The sequence below is a fragment of the Canis aureus genome, chromosome 19 (genome assembly GCF_053574225.1).
Source record: "Canis aureus isolate CA01 chromosome 19, VMU_Caureus_v.1.0, whole genome shotgun sequence".
NCBI lineage: Eukaryota > Metazoa > Chordata > Mammalia > Carnivora > Canidae > Canis > Canis aureus.
Window position 1 is genome coordinate 15,578,924 of NC_135629.1, and position 15,281 is coordinate 15,594,204.

Genomic DNA, 15,281 nt, shown 5'->3' on the forward strand with positions numbered 1-15,281 from the left:
AAACAATGACTAAAATAATACTCTAGATTTTTCCTTGTAAACCTGTTCAGTAAAACCATTTCAGTAAATGGCATTCCCATAAACCCAGCTGTGACACCAGAAACCTATGTGTCATCCCTGGCATTTTCTTCCAACACCTCCTACTTCCAGTGCATCATCAAGTCCTGGCAGCTTTACCTGCAAACTGTATCCTCCAGCCATCCACTTCTCTATTCTCCTCTGCTACTCCCTACTTCAAGCTGCCGTCACTTCCCAACTGAATTATTGCAATAATCTTTCGGTTGGACATCCAGTGTCCACTCTCACTTATTTAAAGACCTACACAGTAACTAAGCAAACTTTGAGAAAAACATACACCATTCTCTTGAATAAAATCCTCTAAAGGCTTCTCATTGTACTTGAGATAAAATCCAATCTCTTCCCCATGGTCTACATGATCTGGCTGCTGATTCCTTTTTAACCTCAACTCAAAACATCCTTTACCCTGATCACTGTGCTCCAACCAAGTTCACATTCTCTTTTCTTCCTGAACATGCTGTTTTTTTTCAGGCCCTGGGGCCTCTGCATGTGATGTTAATGCAGCTGCACTGCTCCTCCCTCTGATTATCATAGGGCTGACTTCTTATCATTCAGGTCTCAGCTCATATGTCACCTCCTCAGAAAGGCTTTCCAAGACAATCTTGCCTAAAGTGGATATTCCACTCCACAGAGCTTCTATTTCATCATATGGCTTATTTATTACTATCTAAAATAACTGTTTTTTGTTTGTTTGTTTATGTTTATCTTTATCAGTGTTCTCCTAGAGAATACAGTACAATGAGACAGGGCCCTATTGTTCTTGCTCACTGGCACTCAGAGTAGCATCTGTCACACAGTAAGTGCTAAATAGATACATGTTAAATGTATAAATAAATAAATGACTGAAATATATGGTATTTGCTAAAAAATTCCATAGCATGGTTTATGTTATAAAGATGCCCAGACCCTCTTTGCAGAGATGATTTGTCTGCAAATATCCTGTTCTGGGAGGTTCAGATTCACATCCCCACTTGGGTACTAAGTCCCTTCAGTACAGAGGGGAAGAAGAACATATATGGAGAGAAATATGAGTTCTAGGCTTGAATTTGCCATGTTTTTCTTGTATAAATTAAGGTAAAAGGTGGTATAGTGTAATGAAATGAAACATAGTGAGTGAGAAGTTAAGATATTAGGCTCTAGAATCAATAGGACATGGGAGCCAAGTGTGAATCTTGGAGTCATGAGTTTTTAGCTAGCTATGTGGCTTTGGGATTTGTTATTTGACATGTGTGAGCTCCAGTTCATTCATGTATAAAAAATAAAAGAGGATATTCCTCATACAGTCGCTTGAGGTTTGAATGAAATAATCCTGGTAAAATTCTGAGCACCTAGGAAATAGTAAGCTTCTAATGAATGTTTGTTATTAGCATTCTTGTTTGACAGTTTCCTCACGTGTACAAAAAGTGTAGTAATTCCTGTTCACAATGGAAGGTTGTAATATGTACTTGATGGGAAAGGGATTTAGAAGGAATACACACTTAAAGACTTAATTATGCCTTTGTTTTCTTTTACTCAATAAATATTTATTAAGAATCATCTATGTTCTAGTTATTGCACTAAGTGCTGGAGGTATACTGGTGACCAAGGCACTGCATGTGCTTCTAAACAGTAGGTTTATAGTTAGATAGACAGGAAAATATACTGGTAACTGTGATACGGAATGAAGAGTTCTTGGGAGTAGAGTAATAGGCTTTATTGGACTTTGTAGAGAAGGTACCTGACGCAGTAGGGTGGAGAGGGGTTCAGACAGAGATGACTTCCTAAAGAAAATGATATACTTGAAGAAAAGGAAAGGGCCAATAACCAATAATAATAAGTTAACCAAATGAAAGGCTGAGACTCAGAGATGGAAAAACATTTCAAGAAGAGGGAACAGAATACATATACTGTGGGTAAAAGGCATAGTGGTACTAGAGTTTGGTATACAATTCAGTAGGATTGTCTTTGAATAGCACATAGTGAATTACCATACACTGTTATGTCATCCATCTAGATAATTAAGGTGAAATTCATAATTTTCTTGAAATATTTTTATAAAATTGTTGGAAATTAAAATGTATTTCTCAAATAAGCCTTGATGTTCCTCTATTTCCCTGCAGTGTGAGCTGTGTCATTAGTATCATCAATCCAGAAATTATTTGGATAATTTAAAACTTCTTTCTGGACACTGAATACTAAATTACATAGAACTGATTAATGAGTTAGTTGTTCAACCTTCTACTTCATTCTGCCTATGTACATATTTCAAGTGAAAAAGAATAAGAAATAGATTCCTTTGTTATTTATACGTACCTAAATCCACATTCCATTCCTGTTGAGATTAGCAATTAAACTTCTAATTAGTTTTCCAAAATGGATTCATGGGTTTATTTCTTGCACAAATGGAGAAAATATAGGTACCAAATGTAAAAAGCATTAAACTTTTCTTAAATTTAATTTAGACAGAGTTTGTGTGCCAATAATATAATTTTCCATATACAATATGGGATCACAAAAACAGAATTAACAAAATCCCTTAGGAAACTCACCATCATTTCTCAGTATTAGTGGTGTGGGTGGCCCCAGGACCTTATGGTTTGTCACTGTATTTGTAACCACGCAGGTGTAATTTCCAACATCAGACTTTTCTACTTTGGCAATATATAGATTCCCAGTCTCTTGAGAAACGAACCGGCGATTATCCTGGTAAGAAGGGTATTCATTGAAGATCCAGGCATAGCTCAGCTCTGCAAGGAAAGGAATCATCATTAGAAATAGTCTTCGTCATTGGAACATACTATATACATGAAAGAAATGGTCAAGTTAGAAACTCATACTGTTGACCAATGATTTTTTTAGCCTGCCAAATATAAATAAGAAGTAATCACAATTCCTTAAGCATTTTACCTGTACTCGTACTGTCAGTCAATAAGGGTTTATTTTCCAGAGAACTAAAAGTTACTCTGATACTTGATTAAAAGAAGTCCAACCTCTTTAAGTCAAGGGAATGAGCATTTATAGTTTACTAAGCATGTGCCAAGCACCATACAGTACTTACTGAGCTAATGCTCAAATTACAGACCCAGGGAGTCTATAATTTTGATATAGTAAGGCTGGAAGCCACCCTGAAAACTACTTAGATCACTTCTTTCATTTTATAGATAATAATCATTATAGTGCATCACAGTGCCACATACTTGCATTGCACTTTGTGGTTTTCAATGCATTTTATAGTTTTCCATTAACTGAGAAACTTTGGCACAGAGCAACAAAGTAACTATCCAAACTCGTAGCCCTACTTTAAGGACAGAATAATTCCTGAGTCTCAATTTAGTCTTCTCCCAATGCCTCACATTATCAATGCTAATTCTTACTCTTTTTTTACCTGGTGAGGTTGAACTATTTTTCCATTATTTGAGTGAGATGGTGGTTTAATATTGCAGCAAATACTTGCTAAGCACACACTGACTGGTTGGCTGGTCTCAAATGTAAATGTGTATTTAAAAATGTTGGCTGAAAAATTTATCATATTCATAAGAGAAGATGAAATAGCAGTCCAAGAGCAACTTTTTTGCAGATACTTATTCATTGCAGAGTGCCAGTGGGATAAGTACAACAGGTAGCCATATCTGAAAATGTATGTTTCCAACTTATAAGTTTTCTTAAGAATTAGGTAAATGTTTTGTGAATTAACATGTGATCCCATGCTTTTAATTTCAAAGAAGAATCCTTAATGACAGTGAGTTTAAATGATTTGCTGCAGTAAACTATTGTGCTCCAAGGAAATCAAACTTTATCTCCAGGCATTCCATGATTCCTCTCTTTAAAGTGTGATCTTTAGATTTGTCCAAAGCTGGAAAAGTGATATACTAGTCACTGGCACTGAATAGATAATATGCCCATTTCATCTTCAGAAATTACTTTGGTGGGGGAGGGGGGAACAATTAGATGCAAAAGAAGACTCTGGTTTTAGAACTAGTTAGCTGAATTCTTAATGTCTCTCTTTTAATAGACTCCTTGGCAAAAGTTCAAAGGTATGTGATGTCCTTGGAAATGGCAGAAATATGTCAGCTTTTTATAGAGAACACTAATTGTTGTAAAAGGCACTTCTGTTGTTTAATACTTAGATGAGTCCTAAGCGTAATTGACCACAATAACCAAATGTACAACTGGAAACCTATTCTGGTTTAATAATCCACTATTTACATACAAAGGAATGCTTTGCTTTCCCTAAATCACTGGATTATAACATTTCCACATGTAGTATTTTAGAGAGATATAATTATGTTTATATGAGAACAGTTAATCATTTTATTTACACATGTGCCTGTAATTGTAAGTAACCCCATGCTGATGTCAAGAGGATACTCAGTATAAATAAGCAAGTGCTTCCCAGCAAGCTAGTCACTTCCTCAAGAAACTAAAATCTGGGGGAGGAAAGTCCCTATAATAGGTCATGAGGAAGCTCAATTGGTATGGTAGTTTTTCCATAAAAAAAAAAAAAAGGAACAGGATATTTTAACAAACAACATAGCAAACAGCACAGTACAGTGTACTATTTAGTCAGTATGGTATGTGAGTTTTGGGCGAACCAAGTAATCTCTGAGCATCTCTATTTTCTCATATGAAATATGAGTGTACATATGAGGAGAACTCTGTCTATCCCCTAACTAGCTATAGGAGAGTTTTAAGTATAAATTAGCATCTCCAAAATCACAATGTAGAAGTTAGAAAGTAATTTACCAGCACAATATTAATCAACCCACATCTCTCCAAGCAGAGTTGTAACCAAATACATGACCTATTTTCTTTTTCTAAGACATTTTTCAAGATTGTTACTAGTGGCCAGTGATAGCAACCTCTGAATCCTGTGGGACAAGGCAACTAGAAAGTTGTATGGACCATGGATATCAGAAAAAAAAAAAAAAAAAAAAAAAAGAAAGAAAGACACTTACTTGGTTATTTTTTTAATTGAAGTTAAAAAAAAAAAGACTAAAATTCAAACCTGTATTACATAAGGGAATTCATTTAAACATTCTCAGTCTCAACCTTTAACCCATCAAGCAAGAATAATATTAAATGTGATGCAGGTGGGTTGTGAGGATTCTTTTTATAAATTTAATTTAATTTAAATTAAATTAATTAACATATAGTACATTATTAGTTTTAGAGGTAGAGTTCAGTGATTCATCAGTTGTATATAACACCAGGTGCTCATTACATCATGTGCCCTCTTCAATGCCCATCACCTGTTTACCCCATCCTCCCACCCTCCCTCCCCTCCAGTAACATTCAGTTTGTTTCCTGTAGTTGAGTCTCAGTAGTGAGGATTCTTATGTGAAAGCACTCTGATTCATAAGCACATCTGAATCATTAAAAGTTAATCATTTTAAAAGTAAAAATAACAAAAAAGTAAAAATAACAAAACATACCCAATTAACATGTTGTTTGGCTCTTTAAAAATTAGTTTTTTTTAAGGATTTATTTATTTATTTATTTATTTATTTATTTATTTATTTATTTATTTATTTATTTATTTATTTATTTATGATAGACAGAGAGAGAGAGGCAGAGACACAGGAGGAGGGAGAAGCAGGCTCCATGCCGGGAGCCCGATGTGGGACTCGATCCGGGGACTTCAGGATCGCGCCCTGGGCCAAAGGCAGACACTAAACCGCTGAGCCACCCAGGGATCAAACATTATATGGTCTCATTCATTTGGGGAATATAAAAAATAGTGAAAGGGAATAAAGGGGAAAGGAGGAAAAAATAAGTGGGAAATATCAGAAAGGGAGACACAACATGGAAGACTCCGAACCCTGGGAAACGAACTAGGGGTGGTGGAAGGGGAGGAGGGTGGCGGTGTGGGGGTGAATGGGTGGCGGGCACTGAGGTGGGCACTCGATAGGATGAGCACTGGGTGTTATCCTGTACGTTGGTAAATTGAACACCAATAAAAAATAAATTTATTAAAAAAATTAGTTAATTATTTTGGTTTCACTGCTTGTGACAGTAAGTGACTTAGTGCTTTAGCAGAAGACACAAGCAACTGTGAGCATATACCACAGCATTTCTTAAACTCTGGTCCTTGGAATATTAATTTTTTTGTTAATAGAAGTTGTCTCCCTCTCACCTATCCCAAATTTAAAAGAGTTACATGATCGAATTACTTTGAGAAGCCCTAGATTAAAAAAGTTTAACAGATTTTTAAATTTATCCTTTTGGACTTGCAAGAGATTTTTAACCTCCCAAGATTCCTCAAATTCTTCACAGCATGTTTAAGCACACAAACTTACTTGATCATAAAGTCTTCTCCCACCCCAATAATCCCCACTACACATATACGATTTTTCTAAAACATCTATTAATAGGTCACAAAACCTAGTTTGGGAAACCCTGGACAAACGGCAATGACTTCCACTCAAGAAACATTAATTACTATATAAATATTATCAACTCTTTTACTTCAGTGTGGGGAGGATTGTTAAGTGACTCTAAACAAAAGAAAGCAACAAAATGGTGAATCAAAATTTTAATAAGCTTCCAAAATGTAATAATAACATTATATCCATTTCTCATGGTGTAGAAAAAGGAACAAACCACAGTTGCCAGAAACTGTCTAAAATGGATTATGCTAAAGATCATACCTAATACCAGTTGAACATGTGATTTTTGTAAATACTGTTGAGTCCCAAAATGCAAAGGTCATTCAAAAAGTCTTGACTGGTACACTGCTGAGATCATATTGAGCTAAATGCTGAGTCCCTTGAAATGAGGACATCTCTATAAAATGTATCAACTTATTTTTCTTTATAGCAAATGTTACTACCTGTAAGTAACGTATTTTTATTTGTCCAGGACAATGAGGAGGTAGCATAAGAAATATGATGTAATGATACTGGAGACATCAATGCAGGTAAAATGGGTAATAAAGCTAAAAATTATCCAACAGATCACTTGTCTTTTTCTTTATTTTAAAGATATGAAAAAGCTGAAGCCTAGAAAGGGTAAGGTTGGAGAGTTAAAAACTGGCAAAGTATGGGATCCCTGGGTGGCGCAGCAGTTTGGCGCCTGCCTTTGGCCCAGGGCGCAATCCTGGAGACCTGGGATCAAATCCCACATCGGGCTCCCGGTGCATGGAGCCTGCTTCTCCCTCTGCCTGTGTCTCTGCCTCTCTCTCTCTGTGACTATCATAAATAAATAAAAAAAATAAAAACTGGCAAAGTAAATAATAGGTGGTCCCAACTTTTGATGTTTTGACTTTACAATGGTACAAAAGTATGAATTCAGGAGGAACTATGTTTCAAAATGTGAATTTGGATCTTTTACTGGGCTGGCGATACACCGTCCTACACTTCCTTGTGATGTTGGGCAGAGGCATCAGCCATAGATCCCCATAGACGGTCAGCCACACCGTCAGGAGCATCCACAATACACTTACAACCATTCTATATCCCTACATCCATTCTACTTTTTCTTTAAGTACAGTATTTAATAAATTACATGAGATATTGAACACTTTATTATAAGATAGACTTTATGTCAGATGACTTTGCCCAAATGTCGGCTAATGTAAGTATTCTGCGAATGTTTAAGGTAGGTGAAGCTAAGTGATGATGGCTGGTAGGTTAGGTGTATGAAATGCACTGTCTACTTATGACGGGTTTATTGGGATGTGATCCTATCCTCAGGTGAGGAAGATCTGTATATAATAGTGCTCTAGCTATAGTCCCATTCCAGTGCTCCCTCCAGGAAGCAAATATGAGCTCTTAAAATTTGAAAGAAAGGAGCCAGTACTGTTGTATCACTCAATAGACACTCTAGTTTTCCCCTAAGAAACAAAGTCAATTTTTATCAGAGCAAAATATCAATCCATTGGGCTACATGAAATGCTATCAACGTTCTGAAAAATAGAGCCAAGTAAATAAAACAAAATAAATTCTCATGAGCTACAATGAGCAAAAATGTATCCCACTCAGTTTGATTTCCTTAGGGACTTCCATGCAATATTTATACTTATTCAAACTTGACAGATTTCTTTTGATAAGTTTTCACACACTAATTGCTCTGGAAGTGACAGACAGTTCTTGTCCCATTGGCAATTTGTAACAACTCAGTAAACATACTTGGAATAGAATACTTTTAATAGATTGTGAAGCTTCTGATGCTCAATTGAAAAATACTGAGACTAGTTCTAATGCGATACTTGTTGAAGAAAGATCTAATGATGGTTTTCTGACTTGTAGGATCCAAATCTATAGGAAATTAGCTATAAATCTTCACTCTTACTTGGTTCTATTTTCTACATCTTTGAGCCAATAGCAAAGAATTTTGGGTTATTAGTTTTCATATAAGACATCAAATTTTTTTCAAATTTAAGTATTCATTGAGCAAATTTATCCTGTGATCAGAGTCCTTTGGTGGATGCTCTTAACAAGTTTCTATTGCTAATTTCTTTCTAGAGTTATGCTATACTTCATAACATGCAAAGCCCTGTCCCAAGGGCAGCACAAATGTCAGTTTTCAAAGATGCCCTTCTTAATCCTCAAAGTTTCAAATGTGAAAGGAACCTTAGTATGACCCCTTCAATTTTACAGAGAAGGAAACTTAAATCTGGAGAAAGTACATGTGTGGATCACATTCACACATTTGGTAAGTGGGTAGTCACAGTATTCAGAAGAGATGATTCTGTTAGGAACCCATATGTTCCTCTCCAAATTTATTTTGGAGCTAGAAAAGATCAGTTTTCCTTATCTGTAAATTTCCTTATCTCTAAGTGAGGGAGTACAACTAGATGATCTTTAGGTATCTTTTGGGATTAAAGTTCCACAATTCTATGTGTATAACATCAAATCCAACAGCCTAATTTGACAAAAGATGAAAGTGGGATCCAGAGATACCCAGGAACTTGCTAAAAATCACATAGATACTTATTGACAAAATCAGAACTGGAATTTTTTTAAATTAAAAAAAAATTTAGAGTAATCTTTACACCCAATGTGGGGCTCAAACTCATAACCCTGAGACCAAGAATCATACGCTCCACAAATTGAGCCAGCCAGGCACCCCTAGAACTAGAACTACACACACACACACACGCGCGCGCGCACACACGCATGAACATAAACACTATACTACAGTTATTTGAATTAAGCTGTATTGTGTTGTGTAGAAAAGAGAGTAGAATTAACAGGGCATCAATTCTAGTTCTTATGTTGTAATTTTCACTTTGAAAAAAATATTTAAATAGCATGAGTCTCCTTACTTTTAGATAGTTTTATCAATACCAATTTTACTTTTTTGTATGGTGTTGTAAAGTTGAATTTTAAACTAAGACATGATTCTAAGCAGGTTAATGTGAAAAATGTATGTTAGGTGATTCTATAGATAAAATGGGTTATACGAGTACATTCACTGGTTTACTTTTTGGCCAAAAATTTACTAAACACCAGCCTTGCACAAAAGTACTGAGCTCAGCTCAGCAATGGAAGTGAACACAGGGAATGGAACCTCTTGGTGGTTTGTCTGGGCAAAGGGGAAAGAAAGCATAACCCAGTTCAAAGATCCCTGGATTTGTTGCCAAAATACATGGATTGAGTCTTGGCTTTAGCACTAATTGGTGAGAGAGTAATTTCCAGTCCTTAGTTTTCTCATCTGAAAAATAGGAATAAGAAGAATACTTGCCCTGCCAAGTCACACTGAACATCAAACATGTTGATGTCAACTTTTAAGACTGTGTTTCTGTTTTTTGTTTTTTGCTTGTAAATGGATTGATAAATATTTTGTCTTTCCGTGAACTTAGGAAAAGGAAGACGTTATAAATTGTGAGTAATCTAAGTAATTTCTGAAAAAGTAAGAATTGTACCAGAAACCTTAAGGGCTAAATAGGTACTAGTGATTTTGCATCATTAAACAGGTGGCAGGAGAGCCTAAGAGTGTGTTGTCATGTAAAAGATTTGTGAGTTATCCCAAGAGGGAGTGGCTCATAGACTGGCTTCTGAGTGACAATGCCTCTGGATAAAACCACTAATCATATTAAGACCCTAAATGATCAATATAAAGTCATATTTGAATTGTCATGTCATATAGTCATCAACGTTTTGTGAAACAGAAGGAGAGGGAAGGTGTCTGAGAGAAGGTGAAATCTGAGGGGCTGGAATAGGAAAGATACTGTACCTCAATTAATTATGACATAGACTAATGGGCATTGAATACTTACAATGATGACCATGGCCCTTTATAATGTAGATTGCTGAAATCATGCCTGTGGCTGAAAGAACCCCTAAAATGGATACTTTGAAGCTCAGAGAACTTGGTTTAGACAAGTCTTCAGCATCAAGCAGGACTTCCCAGGGTTCAGTAATTGTTTCTCATGAGTAATTGGTGCTGGGTAGAGCAGGGATGGCAGGGATCTGTCATTTGGCCCACCAGTTACCACTCCTATACCTGTGGCTGACACAGATAATTGACTATGCCCCACATAGATTCAAGATCATTCTCCAATACAATGCTTCAGCCAGTTACTTCCAAGCAATTGGTGTTGGCACATAAGGTCAAACCTCTTTACCATATTTGTAGAAATGATTTAGGAGGAATGAAATGGTGATCATGTGAGGCAAGGATTAGAAAAGACCTAGTGCTAAATACCATGCAAACCTGTGGCAAACACTTCTAAAAATAAGCCTCCTGACTATTCACTCATTGCATTCAATGATTGTTTAGTGCATGCTCTTTGGTCACTCAGATGTGGCAGTGGAGATATGGGAAATAACATGGAAAAAGGGACATTTTCTAGTCAAATATACTAACTGTGAATATTGCTCTTGTGTATAGTTTACAATCTCTTCCCCCTAATGAGTTACTTCTTGTTTTCTTGACTCTATTTTGTTAGTCAAATTAGGCATTTTTCTGGGGTGTAGATTTTCTTTAAAATTTTGTAGGTAAAAGTTAACTTTAACTTTAGTGGAATTTAACACACTGTCTTGAACATAAGCCAAATATGAATATATGATGAAATATATATAAAACTCATACAAATCTTAAATGTATAAGGAAAGGCTTCAACAAAATCATGTACTTGCAGCTGATTGCTCCAGGATATGCTCCCAGATTCCCAGGAGTACATGCTGACTCTCTTTTGCTCTCAGAAATATATCAGAAAAAAGTTTAGGAAATATTGTCTAGGTTTGGTGTCAGCAAACTTTCATACGCTAAAGGAAGAATCCATATATTTTTTTCAACAGAACAGCATCCTTTTTGTTAGCACTTTCAGATTCTTGAGTAGAGGCTGGGAAGTGATGGCACACAGAATGGATTTAGCTTGCGTAAGCGTGTGTGTCTTTTATAGTTTTACATGCCTTAACAACAGTAAAAATCAAATAAACATCTACATATTGAGATTTTCTTGAAACTCAAACAAAACTCTCAGTTACCAGTCCCTAAGAGAAATTAAAGAGGTATATAGCACAGCACCCACTACACTAATGGTTCTCTAACTTGAGTGAGGTCAGAATCACCAGAATGCCTTTTACTACACACAATGCTGCATCCCACACCAGGTATCTGATTCAGAAGGTCAGTGCAGGAACCAAGAATCTGAATTTGAAACCAAGTTCTCAGGTGCTGCTGCTGCTGCTTGTCTGAGATCACACTCGAAGAAACACTGCTTTAAAAGGTTGACACACATTTATCTCATTCCATCAGGGAAACTAGTGGCAGAACTGAGTAGCAGCTTTCCATTTAGGAGAGGGCAGGTGGTCTCCATTTTGCCACAGCCTTGACCGATTCCTACTTCTTAAAAAGGCCCATATTGCTCAGTAGGCAATTTAGCTTATGACCTGTTTTGGAATACAGAAGTAAGGGCAAAAGAAATGGAATCGACAGTTAGTTGTGTGCGTGCTCTTGTTAGCCTGAAAATGGTATTGGAGAATATAAACATAAGGTAACATGAGTATTTCTATGGAATGGTGGGGGTGATTCTGAAACTACACAAAATCCACATCAGAGCTTTGTATGATTGTGAAGAAGTGAGTGGTCCAGCTGACTCAGCGCAGTCAAACCAGTAAGGCTACCGTGAAGAGATGTACCTTGAATGGACTATGATGGGCAGATAAAAATTCTGCTTATTGGGATTAAACGGTATTTCTTTCAGTTATTTGTTAAAAATCTGTCATTTAAAGAAATCAAAGGTATCACCTATTTTATGAAGACCTCCAATCCAACATCCATAGCTCCTTTGGTAAGTATTAATTCCTTGAAGCATAGATACCTTTGACAGTTAAGTATAAAATACTTCAGATACTGTGAAAACTTTGTAAAAGTTAAAGAGATAGGGATCATAGTTCAATGCCCCATTCTAGAGAGAACGCCACTTTCTCATGGGTAGGAAGTGAACAGAAGAAAATGAGATATAACTTTTTCAGCTTAATACTTATGTCCTTTTCATACAATGCCTCTGCCTGAGGCCTCAGATTCTCTCTAGGAATGTTGGGGGAAGGTACAGCTAAGGGAAGGCATATCCAATCAGTTATACAAATACTGTGGATCAGAACTTCACAAGATTTTTTGCTTCTGTGCCCATCTCATCATTACCTGTCACTGGCCTAAGAACATCCTGCCATATTGCCAACCTTCCAGGACAACCTACCTACCACTGCCAGATTAATTTGTCTAAAGAGCAGTTTTGGATCATGTTCCTCCTTCCCACACAAGTCCTATGTGATCTCCACTGCAACTTGGATCAAATAAAATACATCAAGCTAGTAGTCAAGTCCTTCTAAAGCAGGACTTCAAATTATCCAGTTTTAGCTTTCTACTCCTCTCTCCAAGTAAGTCCTATTCTGGGGGAGTATTCTTCAAGCTAGGCTTTGCAAAACATCAGAGAGGATGATTACTTTGATTAGTCTGTCATACAATACATATCTATTCCCTCTGAAATCACCTTTAAATGCAAAGATAAGGCATTGTGGGAAAGCTCTGCTCACCTGTCTTGGCTGTAAGCAGAGAGCTCTGTTTTTAGTTTTTTGTGTGATTTGTCCTTTCCAACAAAACCATATTTTAAGAAATGTTTGTACTGCTAAGTAGGGTTGCTTAAAGTAAAGTGGGGAAAGAGTCACTGATCCTCTGATGTGCTCTATGCTTTTCAATCTCCCTACATTGGCTTAGCACTCTCTCTCAGGATGCCCTTCCAACTTCTGTTTGTCTCAACCACTACCTTTTGCAAAGAGTCCTCTTCCCTCCTGGAAACAAATATGGTCTCTCCTCAACAACCAAATAAACATGTGTTTCTTTTCTGCCTCATGGCAACTACACATTATTTCACATATTAGAATTTTGTTTTTCCTATATTAGAATGGTTCAATTACGTGTCTCTTTTCCAGATAACAGATTTGAGTATTACTTGTGGACAAGAATATATATGGCAGGGGAACATATGCTTTGTCCCTCACATTCTGTAATCAACTTAGTGGATATTGGTTGAACTGAATTCGAATTCCAAATGTTACAAGTTTCCTAGAGCAACAATTTATTACCAAACTCCAGGCCAAAAGTGTTAGTGAGAAGAAAGTTACCTGTAAAGAAGAGAATACACTACTTCCATCAGATCACTGACTGCAAATCAAAATCACTTAAATTAGAGGAGGACAGAAAATCTAGAACATCAGAACCCATATTTTTCAAATAAGAATGCCTAAGCCTTTTCTCTTTCCTTGTTTTTCCCCCTGACTCTCTGATGGAATTTTACCAAGTTTACAGAATCAGAGTAAAAAAAGATGACTAATTCATAGTCTTCCAAATATCTAAGAGAAGGAAAGACTCAATAAAAGCACCAAGATAGGCATGCAGAAATGGTTAGGCCATACAACACAACAGGCTAAACAATATTTGTCAATGAAACTGAGTTACCAGATGACAGCTGTGTGACCTGGCCAGACTGTGGTTACTCAAAGGTAGCAGTAACCCCTGGACTATGATATTTACTTGTAGGAGGAAGTAAACCTGTGATTTGCTAGCTAGATTTTCATATCTACCTTTAAGTGAGGTTTTGTCTTATAAATACATGAGCAGAACCACAACTTGTTTAAGACTTTACGTTTTAAAACACTCCAGTATTCATTATCTCATTTGTTGGCTCCATCAGATTTTGGAAATAAGTAGAATAAAGATTAGTGCTATTGGAGGAACAGGGAAAGTGAGACATAGGAAAATATATGATCTATTTTAGGACCATAGACAAGATCAGTGGAATTAGATTTAGGATCCAAACAGATACTTTGTGTGTTTGATTGATTGATTGATTGATTGATTATTTTTTGAAACAGACACTTTGGCAAAGATTCCTCTTTCTATGCTAGAAGCCATTGCAACATGGCTTAACTGAGCCACTAACAAGGTGGGTACAGGGGTTCTCATGACCGACATTGCCAGGGCCTTCACTGAAATAACTATAGTGGGAAATGTGGCCAGGATAACTATCTTCTTGTTTGCTTTGGTATGCCACAGCACCTAATCCTATGGCACTCAAGAGATGTTCAGAGTTTCAGTGAACTAGGTGACCAGTTAAATCTTGAAATATCAGGATATGCAGGTCACTAGTACATCAACATTTAAAGATTTTTTCTAAGAGAAGGCTGCACAAATCATCATTAATAGAATTTGTGCTTTTTGTCACAACATAATCAAAATCTGTCTTATTACTTGAAGCTTAGCAATTTCTGGAGAGAAAGGAAAAAAATACTCAATGTGGGAACTGAAATGCATTCTCAGGAATGATTAAAAATTTTGAGTAAATGGTAGAAAATGTCAGTTAAACTATAATTATTTACATTTTTAAAAGGATTCAAGCAGTAATATGACTAACAGAACAAGTTTTCAAGCAATGTCACCAACTCCCACACAAGTCACTGATATACAGCCTTTTCATCAGATAATTAAACAATTCTACACCCTCCTCAATTAAAGATGTGATCGAAATTCAAACAACTGACATTTAAATTTTAAGCCTAAATTAACCCTTAATTAAATTTGCCAAGCAAATACTAGTCTTCATTGTAATCCAAGATGCTTTTTCCATCTCTTCTCTGCAATTTACCAGTGCTGACTTAAAACCAGTAGCAAAAGCATTTGGCCTGGTGGTCTATTAAAAACGGATCTGTACTTCCCTAAAGAGAAGTATTTATTTTTATTTGTATCTTTAAAAATAAAAGATATTCATTGACTGTAAT

At 36.3% G+C, this 15,281-nt stretch overlaps 1 protein-coding gene and 1 long non-coding RNA gene across 19 annotated transcripts in view; one reads left to right on the plus strand and one right to left on the minus strand.

The window, feature by feature from the left end:
* CNTN4 (contactin 4) overlaps nucleotides 1-15,281 on the minus strand; it is a 927,650-nt gene that overhangs the window by 178,039 nt on the left and 734,330 nt on the right. For all 13 annotated transcript variants that reach the window (XM_077858022.1, XM_077858031.1, XM_077858030.1 and 10 more), the window contains one exon: nucleotides 2,607-2,804. In XM_077858022.1, the coding sequence (XP_077714148.1) occupies nucleotides 2,607-2,804 (198 nt within the window). The remainder of the gene's footprint in view (nucleotides 1-2,606; nucleotides 2,805-15,281) is intronic.
* Nucleotides 1-15,281, plus strand: part of LOC144289691 (uncharacterized) — a 172,076-nt gene that overhangs the window by 132,663 nt on the left and 24,132 nt on the right. The window lies entirely within an intron of this gene.